General features: G+C 42.9%; 1 protein-coding gene across 3 annotated transcripts in view; it reads right to left on the bottom strand.

Annotated features, from left to right (window-relative positions):
• Positions 1-122: 122 nt before the first annotated feature.
• atg16l1 (ATG16 autophagy related 16-like 1 (S. cerevisiae)) overlaps positions 123-20,385 on the bottom strand; it is a 22,262-nt gene continuing 1,999 nt past the window's right edge. For 2 of the 3 annotated variants that reach the window (XM_017683609.2, XM_017683610.2), the window contains exons 2-18: positions 19,398-19,512; positions 18,470-18,563; positions 18,012-18,102; positions 17,145-17,218; positions 16,776-17,027; positions 13,288-13,353; positions 12,424-12,510; positions 12,078-12,137; positions 8,319-8,424; positions 7,031-7,136; positions 6,253-6,323; positions 5,619-5,690; positions 4,426-4,546; positions 3,572-3,677; positions 1,951-2,148; positions 1,651-1,752; positions 123-817 (exon numbers count right to left, since the gene is read on the bottom strand). In XM_017683609.2, the coding sequence (XP_017539098.1) occupies positions 724-817; positions 1,651-1,752; positions 1,951-2,148; positions 3,572-3,677; positions 4,426-4,546; positions 5,619-5,690; positions 6,253-6,323; positions 7,031-7,136; positions 8,319-8,424; positions 12,078-12,137; positions 12,424-12,510; positions 13,288-13,353; positions 16,776-17,027; positions 17,145-17,218; positions 18,012-18,102; positions 18,470-18,563; positions 19,398-19,503 (1,806 nt within the window). In that variant the 5' untranslated portion in view covers positions 19,504-19,512 and the 3' untranslated portion in view covers positions 123-723. The remainder of the gene's footprint in view (positions 818-1,650; positions 1,753-1,950; positions 2,149-3,571; positions 3,678-4,425; positions 4,547-5,618; positions 5,691-6,252; positions 6,324-7,030; positions 7,137-8,318; positions 8,425-12,077; positions 12,138-12,423; positions 12,511-13,287; positions 13,354-16,775; positions 17,028-17,144; positions 17,219-18,011; positions 18,103-18,469; positions 18,564-19,397; positions 19,513-20,385) is intronic. The other variant, XM_017683611.2, reaches the window with a different exon arrangement.

Here is a 20,385-nt window from a genome sequence, read left to right as displayed (position 1 = left end):
TACTGTTAGCACTTGAGCACCAAGGCTAACGTGGCTAGCATGCAATGGAAGTCCATGTCACCCAAAATCTTTTGATGACACGTCTCTTCGTATATCTGCCTTGCAGACACTGAAAATCCCTCGATCAGGTACAGTTTGAAGAAGATATACTTTGTGTAAATGAGATTGCTCTGTTTAAAATATTTGGGATTTTTTTTTTTTTTTTTTAAACACCACATTTTTTTCATTTATCTTTTCATTTTCCACAGACGCAAAAGAGGAGGCGGGGCTTTACCTACTCACTCAGCCTATCGGCAGCGAGCGAGTCAGCTGCAGAGCAGATGAGCCCATGAACGAACGATGCTCTCTAGCGGCAAAACCTGGCACTGCGGCCGAGTCCCTCACTTTAATACGTAAGGCAAGGAGAACGAAAAGCAAACTAACGACTTCATTAAATAACGTCTCGGAAACCGACGCCTCAGACCGCCCGCGCGTCCATCTCCTGATAAATGCTTGTGTGTAAAAGAGAGAAGAAGAGATAACAGGAGTGCTGATATGATTGTGGTTATAGGTCGGGTGAATAAGGCCGTAAACCCCGCCCCTCCCCCTCCCCCCAGCCCCCCGTGCTGCATCCTGGGAAACGCAGTCCAAGTGCCAGAAAAGAAAGTGTGACCACTCTCGCTGCGCTTTGTCTTTTAATAGACCGCTTCATCCAATCAGATTGAGCCAGGGTAGACAGACCGATCACATGTCGGACCAGAGCACCGCCCTGCTGCCCTTCTCCACGCTGACCACATAGGTGCCCGACGGAGACCACGACACAGAGTTGATAGCAGAGCTGTGGGAAAAAAAAAAGGAGAAAAATGGGTAAAAGACGGTAAAAGAAGCGTCTGCTGTAGGGATGAGCTAAATGGAATAAAAGGTAAAGCTAAGCTAAAATGAATGGAAGGTAAAGCTAAGCTAAAGTGGGCTAAAGCTAGGCTAATCTAAACAGAAGCTAAAGGTAAGCTTAACTGAGTAAAACTAAAGCTAAATTGGACTAAACTGGATGGAGAGTAATGCTAAGCTAAAAAGAACGTAGCTAAAGCGTAATTTAGACAGAGGGTAAGGCTACACTCAATTAAAACCGTGGAGAATAAAGCTAAGCTGAATTCAATGGAGGGTAATGCTAAGCTAAAATGAATGTAGCTAAGCTAACTGAAAGTAGGGCCGAGTTAAGCGAAACTGGATGGAGGTTAGCGCTAAGCTAAAAACGAATGAAGGGTAAAGCTAAGCTAGTTGAATGGAGGGTACGGCAAAGCTAAACTGGACGGAAGGTAAAGCTGAATTACAATGGAAGGAGCTAAAGCTAAATTGGATAGAGGGTAAAGTAAAGGTAAACTGGTTTAATCTGGATGAAGAGTAAAGCTAATTAGCTAAAGTAAATGCAGGGTAAAGCTAAGCTAAACTCGGTAAAAGCTAATGCTAAACTGTATTAAATTGGAATGAAAGTCAAGTGGAAAGAGTGTGAAGCTCATGTGGAACCAAGTTAAACGAATTCAAATTTAAGATGAAAATGAACTGGACCACGTGTAAATCAATGTAAACAGGAAACCCGATATATTTTAATTCATGTGACGTATTTCTGAGTGAAAGCCACCGGATAAACTTGAGGCAGTGGACGGGACTGACCTGTGGCCTTTGTCCAGGGTCTTGTCTAGTTTCCCAGTCAGAACGTTCCACACGTACAGGACGCCATCTGCTGAACCCGCAGCTACGTAACTCCCATCAGGACTGAGACAGACACAACAATATAACGCTCACTAACACGTTCTGGATAATTTCTGAATCAATGATAGACTTTTAAACCGTTTTAAAAGTGAACTGATTTAGAACTTGATGCCCACATCTGGATGGTTCTAATTTGGCCCAAATGTTCTCTTAACAAACCGTTCTGCATAATTAGCAGCTGCTTCCAGAGCACAAACTCACCTGAAGGTAACTCTGGTGAAGTCAGAGCCACACTTGAAGCCCTGGGCGCTGAAGGTCTGTCGTACAGCGTTGTTGCGAAGATCAATAATCTTCACCAGGTCGTCACGGGAACAGGTGAGCAGCTCTGTTCGATCATGATTCAGGTCTAAAGACGTAACACGGCCCAATAGCTCCAGCTCACACACTATACTCTCAGACCTACGCAGACAAGCATACATACAGACACGTATGATGATCCTGCCGTCAGTGCTATTACTGTAACTGTACTGTAATCATCAGTACAGAACTATAACCTGAATGTTTCGTAACTGAGCCCTGTGGAATGCCACACATTAACCCTGAATGTCCCACAGCTGAGCCCTGTGGAACGCCACACCTTAACCCTGAATGTCCTACAACTGAGCCATGTGGAACGCCACAGATATTAACCCTGAATGTCCCACAACTGATCCCTGTGGAAAATCACACATTAACCCTGAATGTCCCACAACTGATCCCTGTGGAACGCCACACATTAACCCTAAATGTCCCACAACTGAGTCCGGTGAAACACCTCACATTCATTTGGAATTAATACCTGATTGTCCCACAGCTGAACCCTGTGGAATGCCACATTAATTCAGAATTAATACCTAAACATCCAGTAACTGAGCCACGTGGAACGCTGCACATTAACCCTGAATGTCCCACAACTGAGTCCTGTGAAACACCACACATTAACCCTGAATGTCCCACAACTGAGCCCTGTGGAACGCCACACATTAATTTGGAATTAATACCTGATTGTCCCATAACTGAACCCTGTGGAATGCCACATTAATTCAGAATTAATACCTAAACATCCAGTAACTGAGCAGTGTGGAACGCCGCACATTAACCCTGAATGTCCCACAACTGAGTCCTGTGAAACACCACACATTAACTCTGAATGTCCCACAACTGAGTCCTGTGAAACACCACACATTAACCCTGAATGTCCCACAACTGAGCCCTGTGGAACGCCAAATTAATTTGGAATTAATACCTAAACATCCAGTAACTGAGCCCTGTGGAACGCCGCACATTAACCCTGAATGTCTCATAACTGAACCCTGTGGAATGCCACATTAATTCAGAATTAATACCTAAACATCCAGTAACTGAGCCCTGTGGAACGCCGCACATTAACCCTGAATGTCCCACAACTGAACTCTGTGGAACGCCACACATTAATCTGGAATTAATACCTGATTGTCCCATAACTGAACCCTGTGGAATGCCACACATTAATTCAGAATTAATACCTAAACATCCAGTAACTGAGCCCTGTGGAACGCCGAACATTAACCCTGAATGTCCCACAACTGAGCCCTGTGGAACACCACACATTAATTTAGAATTAATACCTAAACATCCAGTAACTGAGCCCTGTGGAATGCCGCACATTAACCCTGAATGTCCCATAACTGAGCCCGGTGGAACACCACACATTAACCCAGAAATAAAACCTGAATGTCCCATAACGGAACCCTGTGGAATGCCACACATTAATTCAGAAGTAAAACCTAACCATCCCATACCTAAGCCCTGTGGAACACCACATAGTAACCCAGAAACAAAACCTGATTGCCCCATCACTTACCTGATATCCCAGAAGCGAACCTTCTTATCAAAGTGACCGCTCATCACACACTGCTCAGTGCAGACAATGTCATTACAGCTAGAACCCGCAAACACCGTCTTCATACCTGAGAGAGAGAACAAGGAGAGCTTAATGCACGTTTGAACAAATGACTGAAGGTATGCAGGGCCGAGCTTAGTGTTAGCACTAATTTTGAGGATGGCAGGGTGGTGTTGGTGAATGGTGATCAAAGTTAACGTTTGTGTTAGTTTAGAAGGTACTGTTTGTGATATAATAGGATGCCAATTAATGCCAAATGTTGGTGTTGGGAATGGAGTTAATGCTGTTGGGAGCGGTGTTGATGTTAATATTGGTATTGGGAGTGGTGTTAATGGTTAACTGTTAAGGTCAGGAAGAGTGTTAATGCTACTACTCATGTTTGTTAATGTTAATATAGGTGTTGGGAACGGAGGAGTTAACGCTGGTGTTGGGAACGGAGGAGTTAACGCTGGTGTTGGGAACGGAGATAACGCTGGTGTTGGGAACGGAGATAACGCTGGCCTAGGGAACGGAGATAACGCTGGTGTTGGGAACGGAGATAACGCTGGTGTTGGGAACGGAGTTAACGCTGGTCTAGGGAACGTAGTTAACGCTGGTGTAGGGAACTCTGATAACGCTTGTGTAGGGAACAGAGACAACGCTGGTGTAGGGAATGGAGTTAATGCTGGTGTTGGGAATGGAGTTAATGCTGGTGTTGGGAATGGATTTAATGCTGGTGTTGGGAATGGAGTTAATGCTGGTGTTGGGAATGGAGTTAATGCTGGTGTTGGGAATGGAGTTAATGCTATCGTTAAGGCAATCAAGGGGTTTCTTACAGACTTTGCTGCGCAGGTCCCACAGTTTAAGTGTCCGGTCGTAGCTGCCAGAGACGATGCGGGCGTTATCGAGCAGGAACCGAGCGGACAGAACTTTCCCACTGTGGCCAGTCAGGGTGTGCTGGAAGAGCAGAATCAGATTGATTAGGTTCATCAGTACAGACAGACTCTACTCTCAGACCACACATGGGGAAGTGTTCAGGTCTCAGTATGAGGTTGAGATCAGCTGCTCAGCTCTGCTGAACCTCCATCCTCCTGTGTGTGTGTGTGTGTGTGTGTGTGTGTGTGTGTGTGTGTGTGTGTGTGGGGCGATGCTGTGTGTGTATCTCGCTGCTCTCAGAGACACACACTCAGCACAGCCGCCTCAATATCAGCCCCCTGCAAACCAGCTACACACACCTAGAGCATGCTGGGAGAACAGCGGGGAGCTGGGAGGAGCTCAGGAACAGAGAGAACCAGGCTTCAGACCTTTTACATCACATCACTGACCTTTAGTACTGACCAATCAGCTTCCACTGCCTGACCAATGACCTTCACAATGTTTAATTTATAGTCAAAATTTACTCACTTACTCAGATGACTGCGTTTTAATCTCCAAATAGAAGTTTAAAGGGGAAGTCCACCAATATTTCTTAACATAGTTAAGTGGTTTAGATGTAAACAGAGTCGTTCAGAGTGGTTTTGGTGTGAAACTCTCTGTTCTAGAGAAACTTACCGAGTCAGAACTGCTCACAGTGGTGGTGATAGGAACCAGACATCCACATCTAAAAGCTCCTCACAGAAAGTTCCTGCAGTAAATGGTTCTGAATTCACTGCCTGATGACTGAGACGCTGTTTTATGATCGTTTGGAGAACTTAAACTCCATTCATGGTGGAGGGAGACATGCAGGGAGCTGTGAGGCAAAATAGTCCCCAAAGAAAACTGATTATTCCAGAATTTCCACTATTTTCCATCAACATTCCATATAAATTCAGAAGACTCGTGTAGGTTTTCTGGTGGTTCTGGACGGTAAATAAAATGTCTATATTTCTGTTGTTGTCATGGTGACCCCTGGTTCCCATCACCACTGTAAAGGGATCTGAACCATTTCACACCAAACTGCCCTGAATCACTCTGATTACACCTCACACACAGAGTTACGCTCAGAATGAACAGATTATTAATCAGTTCTAGTGTGTTTTCGTCTCCTCACCCTCAGTCTGTAGTCGTCCATGGTCCAGATTCTACTCGCAAAGTCGTTGGATGCTGCCAGCAGGTAAGAACCCTGAGAAGGAACACACACACACACACACACCTTTTTTTCTTGTCCTTGATTGATCTCCCATATTTCTACTTGTAACATTTGTGCCATTTTATGTATCAAAAAGTCATAATTCATTCCTACATGATGATTTTCCAGCATCTCTTTATCCCTCACAGTTGAACAGGCCATTTCTGTTACTGTGTCTTTAAGATATATGCAAATGAGCTCTGTTCTGATTGGCCGTACCTCATTCAGAAAGCAGCCTGGCGTGAAACATGCCTATAACTTCACTGTCAGTGGGTGAGGCCAAACTGTTGTAGGCTAAAAATGTGGATATAAGTAAATGTGCTGGATTTTGTGACATGACAAAGAAGGAATTCATTCAAATCAGGCAGCTTTTGCTGATCAGTTCGGACTGTATGAACTGGGGAGTATGTATGGAAATTTGCCTATGTTTACATGTTACAGCAAGCAAATAAAGCTCATTTTTGATGAGTTGGGCCCTTTAACAGGTTATAAATGTTACATAGCTTGTCAGTACGATATACTGTCTGTAATGAATTGGAAAGGCTTATGAACTCACTGCGCTGTCAAACTCAATGCTGGTGATTCCAGCATTGCTGCCCGTTAGCGCCCCCTTGGGTTCACAGTGACCTGGACAAACATGAGAACACACACACACACACAAAAAAAACATCAGTATGCATCTGACTCAATTACAACGTGTATTTTTTGTCTATTTTCCTATTAAATTATGTAATAGGTGTACATCATATCCCATAATTCTAGAATATACACTTTATGTAAACACATTTTCAGTGTTAAAATAAAATTTCCTTAAATGTCAGGAGGTGCGACCATCCGATCACATATGCACATTAAGCCAATTATAACACATTTTAGAAAACATTTAAAACCATAAAATTCAAAATAGAATAATTACGCCTGATTTTAAATTATTATTGAACAGGACGGCTTTCAAAGAACTGATCTTTTGTACGGAAGTTCTGACTTTCTCAAATGTCACATGGCACAACTGAAAACACAGGACTTTCCTTCTGACACACTACAGTTCCTCCTTTATGTAAATACATGTTCAGAGCATCAAAATGGAAAAACTACTCCATGCATATTCACAGATGAAAAAGGAATTTAATTTAACATTAAATCTGAAATCAAACAGTTTGGCGGGACTTCAGGTTTGAAAAATCACAACATGTTTAAAACAGAACAGATTTAAAAGAATTCAACTTGAAAAACTTTTATTCTGGAAATTCTGAATTCCCAAACTTGCATGAGGGCAGAATAAAAACTCGGCTCTGAGCTTCACAGGAAACTGTGATGATGCTCTTCGTCTTTACCTGCTACCACCTCCCACAGCTTCACCCTGCGGTCCATCCCTCCTGTCGCTAGGAGACGGGATCCAGGACTGAACCGTACCGCGTTCACCTCACCGTCGTGGGCGTCCTGACAGACAGTAGAGTACACACAGAGAGAGAGAGAGGGGAGGGGGGCAAGAGAGAGAGAGAGAGAGAGAGAACTTAACAGGCTGTCCCTTTAAGACCGATGTATGCAAACGTGCTCTGTTCTGATTGGCTGCCGTGCATTGCGCCTCATTCCAAAAGCAGGTCAGGCTGAAACACTCTTTACAACTTCGGTGTGAATGGCGGGGCTAAACTACTGCAGGCTGAATAGTATGCACGTATATAAATGAGTTGGTTTTTGTGACATCACAAAAACAGTGAATTCAAAACATTAGTGTCGAAGTATAGACTGTGTGGGTGCCTTGAACCTTTAACAGTGTTTATAAACTACATCAAACTCTTATTTCTTTATTTTTCAAGCACAGGGACCCGAAAATAACGAAACAATTTTTCCAGCACAGGGAACGAAATAACGCAGCTGTGGCTCAGTTTTACTGATGGAAAGTTCTGGAAGGTCTCAGCTTGAAAACTGGAGATCATGAGCCTCTACTGTGTCTCTGCTGAACCTCCATCCTCCTGTAAGTGTGTGTGTGTGTGTGTGTGTGTGTGTGTGTGTGTGTGTGTGTGTGTGTGTGTGTGTGGGGCGACGCTGTGTGTTTATTTCGCTGCTCTCAGAGACACACACTCAGCACAGCCGCCTCAATATCAGCCCCCTGCAAACCAGCTACACACACCTAGAGCATGCTGGGAGAACAGCAGGGAGCTGGGAGGAGCTCAGGAACAGAGAGAACCAGGCTTCAGACCTTTTACATCACATCACTGACCTTCAGCACTGACCAATCAGCTTGAACACCACAACAACGACCTTCAGCACTGACCAATCAGCTCTAACGCCACAACACTGACCAATCAGCTCTAACGTCACATCACTGACCAATCAGATCGAACGCCACAACACTGACCAATCAGCTTGAACGTCACATCACTGACATCACTGCTGTAGGAACAAGACCTCATATCTCAACAGGCATTTTCAAGCTCTTCTTCTCATGGAACGACTCGAGACCACTCAGGTTAATCCCCTCTGACAGTTATTCGTATTAACGAATTAAGACTTCATATCTGACAAAGATTAGAATCAGCAGTCTGCGGTCTCTTTGCTCCCGCTCGTAATCATAAATAAGCGTGGTGACCGCAGGAGTGAGAGTGTGATGATAGGACTTACGAAGACGTGCAGCGCGGTGGACGGCACTCGGACCTCTGCACACACTCCAGTCGGAGCATCCGCGCTCTCCGGAGACGTGCCATGTGAGTTCAGCGAGCGACGCCTTCTAAAACAAACACAAACACCATCACTCACACATTCAGGCCAGCCTGGAGCAGGAGGAGCATTTTTTAAAACTAACTTTAAATTTGCCTCAAACTTCTCGAACCTCAGAAAAACTACCCAGCTCGAAGTGTTGAGATTTTATACATCTGACCGTGGAAACCTGCTGCCAACATAACAGACAACTAAAATTATAGATAAATTACTGTCTTTCCAGTTTCAACTTACATCAAGAAAATATTAGTATTTAACATAAAAATGAAATAAACATTGTTTTATTATTTAATACAGAGAACACTAAATAACCGTTTTAGACATCTATACACAAAGACATCATATACAAACAAACATCACACACTGACCGACATCATACACACAGGTAGAAAGACATCATACATGCACAGACACATCACACACAAACAGACATTATACAGACACACAGACAGACAGACACCCATACACACAGACATTATACAGACACCCAGACATTATACAGACACACAGACAGACACCAATACACACAGACATTATACAGACACACACCAATACACACAGACATTATACAGACACACACCAATACACACAGACATTATACAGACACACAGACATTATACAAACACACACCCATACACACAGATATTATACAGACACACAGACATTATACAAACACACACCCATACACACACACCCATACACAGACATTATACAGACACACACCCATACACAGACATTATACAAACACACACCCATACACAGACATTATACAAACACATACCCATACACAGACATTATACAAACACACACCCATACACACAGATATTATACAGACACACAGACATTATACAAACACACACCCATACACACACACCCATACACAGACATTATACAGACACACACCCATACACAGACATTATACAGACACACACCCATACACAGACATTATACAGACACACAGACATTATACAAACACACACCCATACACACAGATATTATACAGACACACAGACATTATACAAACACACACCCATACACACACACCCATACACAGACATTATACAGACACACACCCATACACAGACATTATACAAACACATACCCATACACAGACATTATACAAACACACACCCATACACAGACATTATACAGAAACACACCCATACACAGACATTATACAAACACACACCCATACACAGACATTATACAGACACACACCCATACACAGACATTATACAGACACACACCCATACACAGACATTATACAGACACACACCCATACACAGACATTATACAGACACACAGACATTATACAGACATTATACAGACATTATACAGACACAGAGACATTATACAAACACACACCCATACACACACATTATACAGACACACACCCATACACAGACATTATACAGACACACACCCATGCACAGACATTATACAGACACACACCCATACACACACACCCATATACACACAGACATTATACAGACACACAGACAGACACATACCCATACACACACACCCATACACACAGACACCCATACACACAGACATTATACAGACACACAGACATTATACAGACACACACCCATATACACACAGACATTATACAGACACACAGACAGACACATACCCATACACACACACACCCATACACACAGACATTATACAGACACACACCCATACACACAGATATTATACAGACACACAGACATTATACAGACACACACCCATACACACACCAATACACGCAGACATTATACAGACACACACCCATACACACACCCATACACGCAGACACCCATACACACAGACATTATACAGACACACACCCATACACACAGATATTATGCAGACACACAGACATTATACAGACACACACCCATACACACACCAATACACGCAGACATTATACAGACATAATACAGACACACACCCATACACACAGATATTATAGACACACAGACATTTTACAGACACACACCCATACACACAGACATTATACAGACACACAGACAGACACCCATACACACAGACATTATACAGACACACACCCATACACACAGACATTATACAGACACACAGACAGACACCCATACACACAGACATTATACAGACACACAGACAGACACCCATACACACAGACATTATACAGACACACACCCATACACACAGACACCCATACACACAGACATTATACAGACACACACAGACATTATACAGACACACAGACAGATACACACAGACATTATACAGACACACAGACAGACACACACAGAAATTATACAGACACACAGACAGACACACACAGACATTATACAGACACACAGACACCCATACACACAGACATTATACAGACACACAGACACCCATACACACAGACATTATACAGACACACACAGACACCCATACACACAGACATTATACAGACACACACCCATACACACAGACACCCATACACACAGACATTATACAGACACAATGCAGACATACACCCATACACAGTCAGACATCACAGACAGACAGATGTCATGCACACACAGACATAGTCAGACATCACACAGACAGACAGACATTATACAGACACTGACGAAACACAGACATACAGTCATCACATAGACACAGACAGACAGAAATCACACACAGACAAACAGCCATCACAAAGACACAGAGAGACATCACACAGACACAGAGAAACATCACTCACAGACACACAGCCATCACAGAGACAGAGAGACATCACACCGATACAGGCAGACATCACACTCACAGACAGATATCACACACAGACACAGACATATCACAACACAGATAGACATCACACAGACAGACATTACACAGACATACAGAGATCACAGACACAAACATCACACATAGTCATCACACACAGACACAAACATATCACACACAGAAAGGCATCACACAGATACAGACATTCAGACAAAGAGACAGACAACACACACAAACAGAAAGACATCATAGAGATATAGACAGACACACAGACATCATATATAGACATGAGACAGTGACAGACATCATACAAGGACAACAGACACAGGGATATCAGAGAGACATCACACCCAGATCAGACACAGAGACACATCACTCACAGACATCACACCCAGATCAGACACAGAGACACATCACTCACAGACATCACACCCAGATCAGACACAGAGACACATCACTCACAGACATCACACCCAGATCAGACACAGAGACACATCACTCACAGACATCACACCCAGATCAGACACAGAGACACATCACTCACAGACATCACAGACAGATCAGACACAGAGACACATCACTCACAGACATCACAGACAGATCAGACACAGAGACACATCACTCACAGACATCACACCCAGATCAGACACAGAGACACATCACTCACAGACATCACACCCAGATCAGACACAGAGACACATCACTCACAGACATCACACCCAGATCAGACACAGAGACACATCACACACAGACATCACACCCAGATCAGACACAGAGACACATCACACACAGACATCACACCCAGATCAGACACAGAGACACATCACTCACAGACATCACACCCAGATCAGACACAGAGACACATCACACACAGACATCACACCCAGATCAGACACAGAGACACATCACTCACAGACATCACACACATACCCGAAGATATTGGAAATGGAGTCCAGCAGTCCAGCAGGGGGAGTCTGGGATACACGCTTACTGAGGAGAGAAGACGAAGAGAATCACTATTAAATCAATATGTTACAAGGCTTATTAATAGGCTCTAATATTTGTTTAATTATTTTTTAAATTATTATTTAAATATTTGTTTAATTATTTAAATATTTGTTTATTTATTTAATTATTTAAATGAACACCCACTATCTGGACCATCATAAATAAAGAAATTCAGTATGTGAATGAGCGAGTGAGAGAGAAAGAGAGAGAGAGAGAACGAGAGAGAACGAGAGAGACAGAGAGACAGAGAGATAGAGAGAGAGAGAACCTCGGTGTTCTGCTGGGCATTCGGCTTGGGGACGTCTCTCCGGGTCCTTTACCAGAATCCTCGGAAAGAACCTCGATGTCATCATCCCTAATCCAATCAGATTACAGAATCACTCTCCTTTCTCAGATAAATCATAGAATTGGGCAATATGACATAAATATAACATCACAATACTTAAAGAAATTTTCACACCAGATGATACGTCACAATATTTTTTCAATAGAGCTGCATTTTTTAAAAATATATGAAAACAATAACAGCATAAACAAAATGACTTTTATTCAGCATTCAGTCTAAATCAAGTTGAACGGAGCTAATTTTGATCTCTTTATAATGAAACGTGCAGCGGGTCAATGTTCTGACGATATACACTGATATGTTCAGATAAGAATACTATATTATGTCATAATTTATCACGATAACGATATATATTGTCCTATCATCCAGCCCTAATCAATCAGCATCACTACCATGTAGCGACATTGAAAACAGAGCATAATTACAGTGTTAGTCTCTCAAACACGATTCAATTAGTTTTTTAGCATCGTGAAATCTCAAATTTCACCACAATTCAATTCAATACTACAAAACATATGCTGAATACACAGATGTAACTTATTTACAGTAAAATTCAGTTTCCTCACTTAAAACTTAAGATAACGTTAAAAAATGTAATATTTAGTCAAATATACTTTCTTCACTTAAGATACCATTAAAAATTCTAATATAAAACACAACTAAATTTCCTAACTTAAATCTAAATATGACATTATTAATGACATTAAAAATGTAATATATAATGAAATTCAATTAATGTTCACTTAAAACTTCTACTATTATTATTAAAGCTGTGTGGACACTTACGGCTCGATGGGCAGCGGCTCTTTGGCAGCGTCGGCCAGCTCCTTCTGCAGTTTAGCCTGTCTGCGCCTGAGAAAACAAACCGTTAAATAAACGCCTGAAAGAAATAAATACACTCAATTTACAAACAGAACTCACTGCACCTTCTACTAAAACAGAGAAAAAACCTTTTATTCCTCTATTAAACACTGCCATTAAATCAGACTCGCAACACAATATAACCTACCGGGTCGTCAGCACAGCGGGCAGCAGAGCTCCACCGAGCCTGAACCAGCTCAGAGGGTCAGCTGACCCGGCCTGGCTCTGTCCACACTCTGAATAATCTGACTTCTGCTCCTGAATTTAGACCCTCAGACAGCCAATCACGCGTGAGATGCTAACGGCCATTCAGTCAGTATACAGGTGACATTCTGTTCTCTACCTGAACGACCCGGTCGTTAACCCCCCTATTCGACCTTAAATGACCAGGCCATTAACTCTCCACTCCGCCTTAAACAGCAGAACATCATCACTTCAGTGCTGAAGACCCGAATGTTCACACTTCTGACCAGCTGAAGAGATTTCAGGAGATGAAATTCTTCCAAGATTAAAATAGTAGTCAATTTTTTCAAATGAACTTTAAATAAAAAATTACAGTCCATTTTTTACCATTTAGTCATTTTTGGTTACTGAACTGTTAAAATATCCGTTATTTTCTAGTCAATTTCAATCTACACTGTAAAAGTTCACTTTGATATTGGTAATTAAAAGTAATTTGAGATATGAAAAATGATGGCTGACTTTTGAATCGTAGTTTAGAAGACTGTTTTGATGGTTGCTGAATTTTTACCTTTTAATTTGACACATTTTTAATTTCAAATGATCTTCACAACGCAAAACACCACAATCTTAATAACTCTTAATAAATGCGCCAGAAACCACCATTTACAATTGGTGGATTTCAGATGTTTTAACTTTAATATCTCAATACTAAAAAAAGGCAACTCGTTTTTTTTATTTATGGTACATTTTGGAAAAATTATCTACCTGACAGCTGATGAAAACTTCAAATGCAAAGCATTCTGGAAATGATCAGTCAGCAAATATCAAAACCATCATCCACACTACTGATCAAAAGTGTGGATCTTAATTTTTCATATATAAAATGACAATATAAATAATTACAGAGAGAGACTACAGTACTTAAAAGGGAACTCCACCAATTTTCCAAAATCCCCCCATAATTAAGTGGTTAAGATGTAATCAGAGCGGTTCAGAGTGGTTTAGTGTGAAACTCTCTGTTCTAGATAAACTTACCGAGTCAGAGCTGTTCACAGTGGTGGTGATAGGAACCAGACGTCCACCTCTAAAAGCTCCTCACAGAAAGTTCCTACAGTAAATGGTTCTGAATTCACTGCCTGATAACTGAGACGCTGTTTTATGATCGTTTGGAGAACTTAAACTCTAGTCATGGTGGAGGGATACATGCAGGGAGCTGTGAGGCAAAATAGTCCCCAAAGAAAACTGATTATTCCAGATTTTCCACTATTTTCCATCATCAACATTCCATATAAACTCAGAAGACTCGTGTAGGTTCTCTGGTGGTTCTGGATGGTAAAGAAAATGTCTATATTTGTGTTGAAGTCATGGCGACGCCTGGTTCCTATCACCACCACTGTAAAGAGATCTGGACCATTTCACACCAAAACACCCTGAATGACTCTGTATGTGTGTGTGTGTGTGTGTGTGTATTCAGTGTAAATCACTCACCATTCACACCAACAGCACACACACACACACACACACACACACCCACCAGTTTACACTCTCTTCTGTGTGTGAATCACTCAGACTGGGGATTATGCTTCAGCTGAATCTAACTGACTCCGTCTAGATGTTTACTGATTTTTTAATCTAGAACAGCTGTAATTAAGGACGTGCCGATCTCAGGATTGTCTACTGATGCAAATATTCAATACTTTTTTTTTTTACATATTTGCTAATATGATACATAAACATTTATTACATGTGTAAACTGGGACGAAGTCTAACTGCAGTGACCTCACAGACAAATCTAACATTTACCCCCGAGAGCTACTAACACAAAAACTTAATCAAATGCAGATACAGATGTGTGCAAACATAAAATACTGATTTTGACCGGGGAGCAAAAACTTTTGCATATGATTGTGTCGAGCGATTGATGGGGAACAAGCTTTCTCAGAGCTGTAATGAATGGAAACGATAATCTTGAGATATTATACTGCCTGAAGTCTGCAGTGTTCTGTAAACATTCTATATACACTATATTTCCAAAAGATTTCGCTCGTCTGGCTTCACACGCAAATGAACTTGAGTGATACCCCATTCTTAATCCATAGGGTTTAATATGATGTCGGCCCACCCTTTGCAGCTATAACAGCTTCAACTCTTCTGGGAAGGCTTTCCACAAGGGTTAGGAGTGTTTATGGGAATTTTTGACCGTTCTTCCAGAAGTGCATTCGTGAGGTCAGACACTGACGTTGGACGAGAAGGCCTGGCTCACAGTCTTAAACTCTGATTCATCCCAAAGGTATTCTAGTGGGTTGAGGTCAGGACTCTGTGCAGGCCAGTCAAGTTCTTCCACACCAAACTGGCTCATCCACGTCTTTATGGACCTGCTTTGTGCACTGGTGCGCAGTCATGTTGGAGCAGGAAGGGGTCGTCCCCAAACTGTTCCCACAAAGGTGGAAGCATGAAATTGTCCAAAATCTCTTGGTGCTGAAGCTTTAAGAGTTCCTTTCACTGGAACTAAGGGGCCGAGCCCAACTCCTGAAAAACAGCCCCACACTATAATCCCCCCTCCACCAAACTTTACACTTGGCACAATGCAGTCAGACAAGTATCATTCTCCTGGCAACCGCCAAACCCATACTCAACCATCGAATTGCCAGATGGAGAAGCGTGATTGGTCACTCCAGAGAACACGTCTCCACTGCTCTAGAGTCCAGTGGCGGCGCTTTACACCACTGCATTCCACACTTTGCATTGCACTTGGTGATGTAAGGCTTGGATGCAGCTACTCAGCCATGGAAAGCCATTCCATGAAGCTCTCTACGCTGTTCTTGAGCTGATCTGAAGGCCACATGAAGTTTGGAGGTCTGTAGTGATGGACTCTGCAGAAAGTTGGTGACCTCTGAAGTTGGCGCACTATGCCCCTCAGCATCCGCTGACCCCACTCTGTCATTTTACGTGGCCGACCACTTCGTGGGTCAGTTGCTGTCGTTCCCAATCGCTTCCACTTTGTTATAATCCCACTGACAGTGACTGTGGAATATTTAGTAGTGAGGAAATTTCACGACTGGACTTGTTGCACAGGTGGCGTCCGATCACGGTACCACGCTGGAATTCACTGAGCTCCTGAGAGTGACCCATTCTTTCACTAGGACTTTTGGAAATATAGCATATATTCTGTGAATAATCTGAGAACATTCGGTAAATATTCTGTGAATATTGTCTGAGTGTCCTCTAACCTGCAGTCCTTCTCGTTCTCGGCGTTAAGTCTGTTGGCCTCCTGAGCTTTCTCTGCCATCCAGCGCGTCACCAGCTCCTGATTATCCTCTGTCGTTTTGCGCAGTTTTTCCTCCAGAGCACTGAACGTGATTTGTAGCGCATCATACTCGTCCCGCAGCGTCTGATTGGCTCGCTCCAAATCCGCCAGAGAGCTCCGCAAATCCCGGCATTCGCCCTCCAGCTGGGCGATCTGCTGCTGATACTCCAACATCCTGCAGACATGTTAAAACTGACCGTCAGCTTCAACTCTACTGCTGACCTCTCCAACATCACAGACATAAACTGACCAAAACCAGCAACTGTCAACTTACTCATACATGAACACTCACTTGGCCTCGTTGCTCTGTATTTCTTTGTCTTTCTGTTGAATCTGGTTATTCAGTTCTATCACACTCTGGGCCAACTGCAGGACAAACAAACAAACAAACAAACAATCACTTCAGTTCATTAAAGACAGACAGAACACACACATAAAACAGCTTCAGAGCATAAACTCTGTCACTCTGACAGACTGTAATACACTACAGGAAGCGTAGGGGGCGATACGGCTTCTACTGTTTCATTTAAAAAGCTCTATAATGTTCATATGATCCACACAGTCACTCTGACAGACTGTAATACACTACAGGAAGCGTAGGGGGCGATACGGCTTCTACTGTTTCATTTAAAAAGGTCTATAATGTTCATATGATCCACACAGTCACTCTGACAGACTGTAATACACTACAGGAAGCGTAGGGGGCGATACGGCTTCTACTGTTTCATTTAAAAAGCTCTATAATGTTCATATGATCCACACAGTCGCTCTGACAGACTGTAATACACTACAGGAAGCGTAGGGGGCGATACGGTTTCTACTGTTTCATTTAAAAAGCTCTATAATGTTCATATGATCCACACAGTCACTCTGACAGACTGTAATACACTACAGGAAGCGTAGGGGGCGATACGGCTCCTACTGTTTCATTTAAAAAGCTCTATAATGTTCATATGATCCACACAGTCACTCTGACAGACTGTAATACGCTACAGGAAGCGTAGGGGGCGATACGGCTTCTACTGTTTCATTTAAAAAGCTCTATAATGTTCATATGATCCACACAGTCACTCTGACAGACTGTAATACTCTACAGGAAGCGTAGGGGGTGATATGGATCCTACTGTTTCATTTAAAAAGCTCTATGATGCTCTCGTACCTCTCCACGTTTCTTGTGCAGCTCTGTGAGCTCCTCTTGGTGTCGGATTCGTATCTGAGCCATTTCCTGCTGTAGAGACTCTGCACCTGGGCTACACACACACACACACAAACGTTCTGTGAATGAATTCAGAATCTTTTCAGAAAGAATCGCGATGCATCTGAGGCTTTACTCTGTGAAACTTCCACGCAACATTATCAGAAATAAAGATCAGATCCGCACAGTGCATTAAAAAATATGAAGCGCTAATTTGGCCAAGTAGCAGAGCAAGTGATTGCACTGCAGGCAACTCTGCTGCAACTCGACACGCATTTAGTGCAGTAACAAAATGTGTTGCGTGAAACTTTGACCGTTTTTGAACTGCCGTGTGTCAAATGGCACAGAAATGACGTCGCACGCAAGCCACAAAATGCAACCAGTTGCATGAAAGTTTCACAGTGTAAAGTGCTCTGACTAACCTGACGTCGTGCCGGTCCTGCAATTCATATTTCTCCGTCTGTAGCCTCTCGGACAGAACCGCCTGCAGGTCGGACTTCTCCAGCAGCCGGTTATCTGCACACAGACATGGAAATGAGGCCTATAACTAGCACTGCACAGCGGAGCTAATGCAGGGAGCCAACACAGGGAGGAAACACTGGGAGCCAATGAGGGGAACCAACACAGGGAGCTCTAGAGTCCAGTGGCGGCGCTTTACACCACTGCATTCCACGCTTTGCGTTGCGCTTGGTGATGTAAGGCTTGGATGCAGCTGCTTGGCCATGGAAACCCATTCCATGAAGCTCTCTACACTGTTCTTGAGCTGATCTGAAGGCCACATGAAGTTTGGAGCTCTGTAGTGATTGACTCTGCAGAAAGTCTGCGACCTCTGCGCACTATGACCCTCAGCGTCCTGTCATTTTACTTGGCCGACCACTTCGTGGCTGAGTTGCTGTTGTTCCCAATCGCTTCCACTTTGTTATAATCCCACTGACATTCGACTGTGGAATACTTAGTAGTGAGGAAATTTCTTGACTGGACTTGCTGCACAGGTGGCGTCCGATCACAGTACCACGCTGGAATTCACTGAGCTCCTGAGAGCGACCCATTCTTTCACTAATGTCTGTAGAAGCAGTCTGCAGGCCTAGGGGCTCGACTTTATACACCTGTGGCCATGGAAGTGATTGGAACACCTGAATTCAATGATTTGGATGGGTGAGTGAACACTATGTATATGTGTGTGTATGTAATAACATTGAATAACCAAGCTAATTAGCATGTTAATAAGCTTCTACTCCTCGTTAGCGACATACGCCTCATAGCTCCACTGCTAAAGATGTGCTGAGAGCTAAAACCTCTGGGGAAGCTTAAAACAGGCCTGATTAACGATAACATTTAGTCTTTACTCACACTGGTGTATGATCTCCTCGAAGGCCTGACGCTGCACTCGGTCTCGCTGCTTCAGCTGCTCCGCCACGTGACGCTTCCACGTACACTCCACCCGGCGGCCCGCCATCTCCTACACCTACACACACACACACTTTGTTCAGTTAACAACAACCCATCACATCATTTAAAAGACTAAATCTTTGGTTTCCCATTTAAAATGGAAAAGCATGACACGCCTGAGGCTGGCTTTACACAAAGCATCTCTCATTCAACTTTAGATGCTTGAAACCTACATGCAACTAAATGTCACTCGACTCGCATATTGTAAGGCACCATGCAACTTAGGGGTGGGAGTTATGACAAATGTATTATATCACAATACTTCAAGGTATTTGTATTATATTGCCCCGGCCCCAAGTTGCAGCGTGCTGTACAGTATGCAACTTGAGCAAAGTTTAGTTGCATGTAGGTTTCAAGCAACTAAAGTTGAGAAAAACATATCACAATAATTCAAGATATTCCTGTCATACCGTCTACCTTCGAGTTGCAGGCTGCCTTACATTATGCAACCCAAGTGAAGTTTAGTTGCATGTAGGTTTCAAGCAACTCAAGTTAAAAACCTTATCACAATAATTCAAGATATTTTCACAGTACAAATCAGAACATTTCAGGCTTCTCAGCTGCAACAGTTACAGGCAGCACAACTTCATGGATCTAGTTTCCTGAAACCGAAACGCTGACAGTGCATCATGTGATCAAGGCTTCAGCCGGTCACCGCGAACCAGTGGCAGCATAACATTTACACAACAACACAGGGGTGAGCGCCGTACGGTGAGACGTTAGTGCAGCACTAACTCCATGCCAAATTCCACCGATTTTCCAAAATACCCACATAATTCAGTTTGTGAGGTGTAAACAGAGTGATTCAGAGTGGTTTGGTGTGAGATGGTTCAGACGTCTTTACTGTGGTGGTGATAGGAACCAGGGGTCGCCATGACTACAACACAAA

The sequence above is a fragment of the Pygocentrus nattereri genome, chromosome 17 (genome assembly GCF_015220715.1).
Source record: "Pygocentrus nattereri isolate fPygNat1 chromosome 17, fPygNat1.pri, whole genome shotgun sequence".
Lineage (NCBI taxonomy): Eukaryota > Metazoa > Chordata > Actinopteri > Characiformes > Serrasalmidae > Pygocentrus > Pygocentrus nattereri.
Note: the sequence above shows the minus strand (reverse complement) of the source record. Positions and strands in the feature narration are given on the sequence as shown.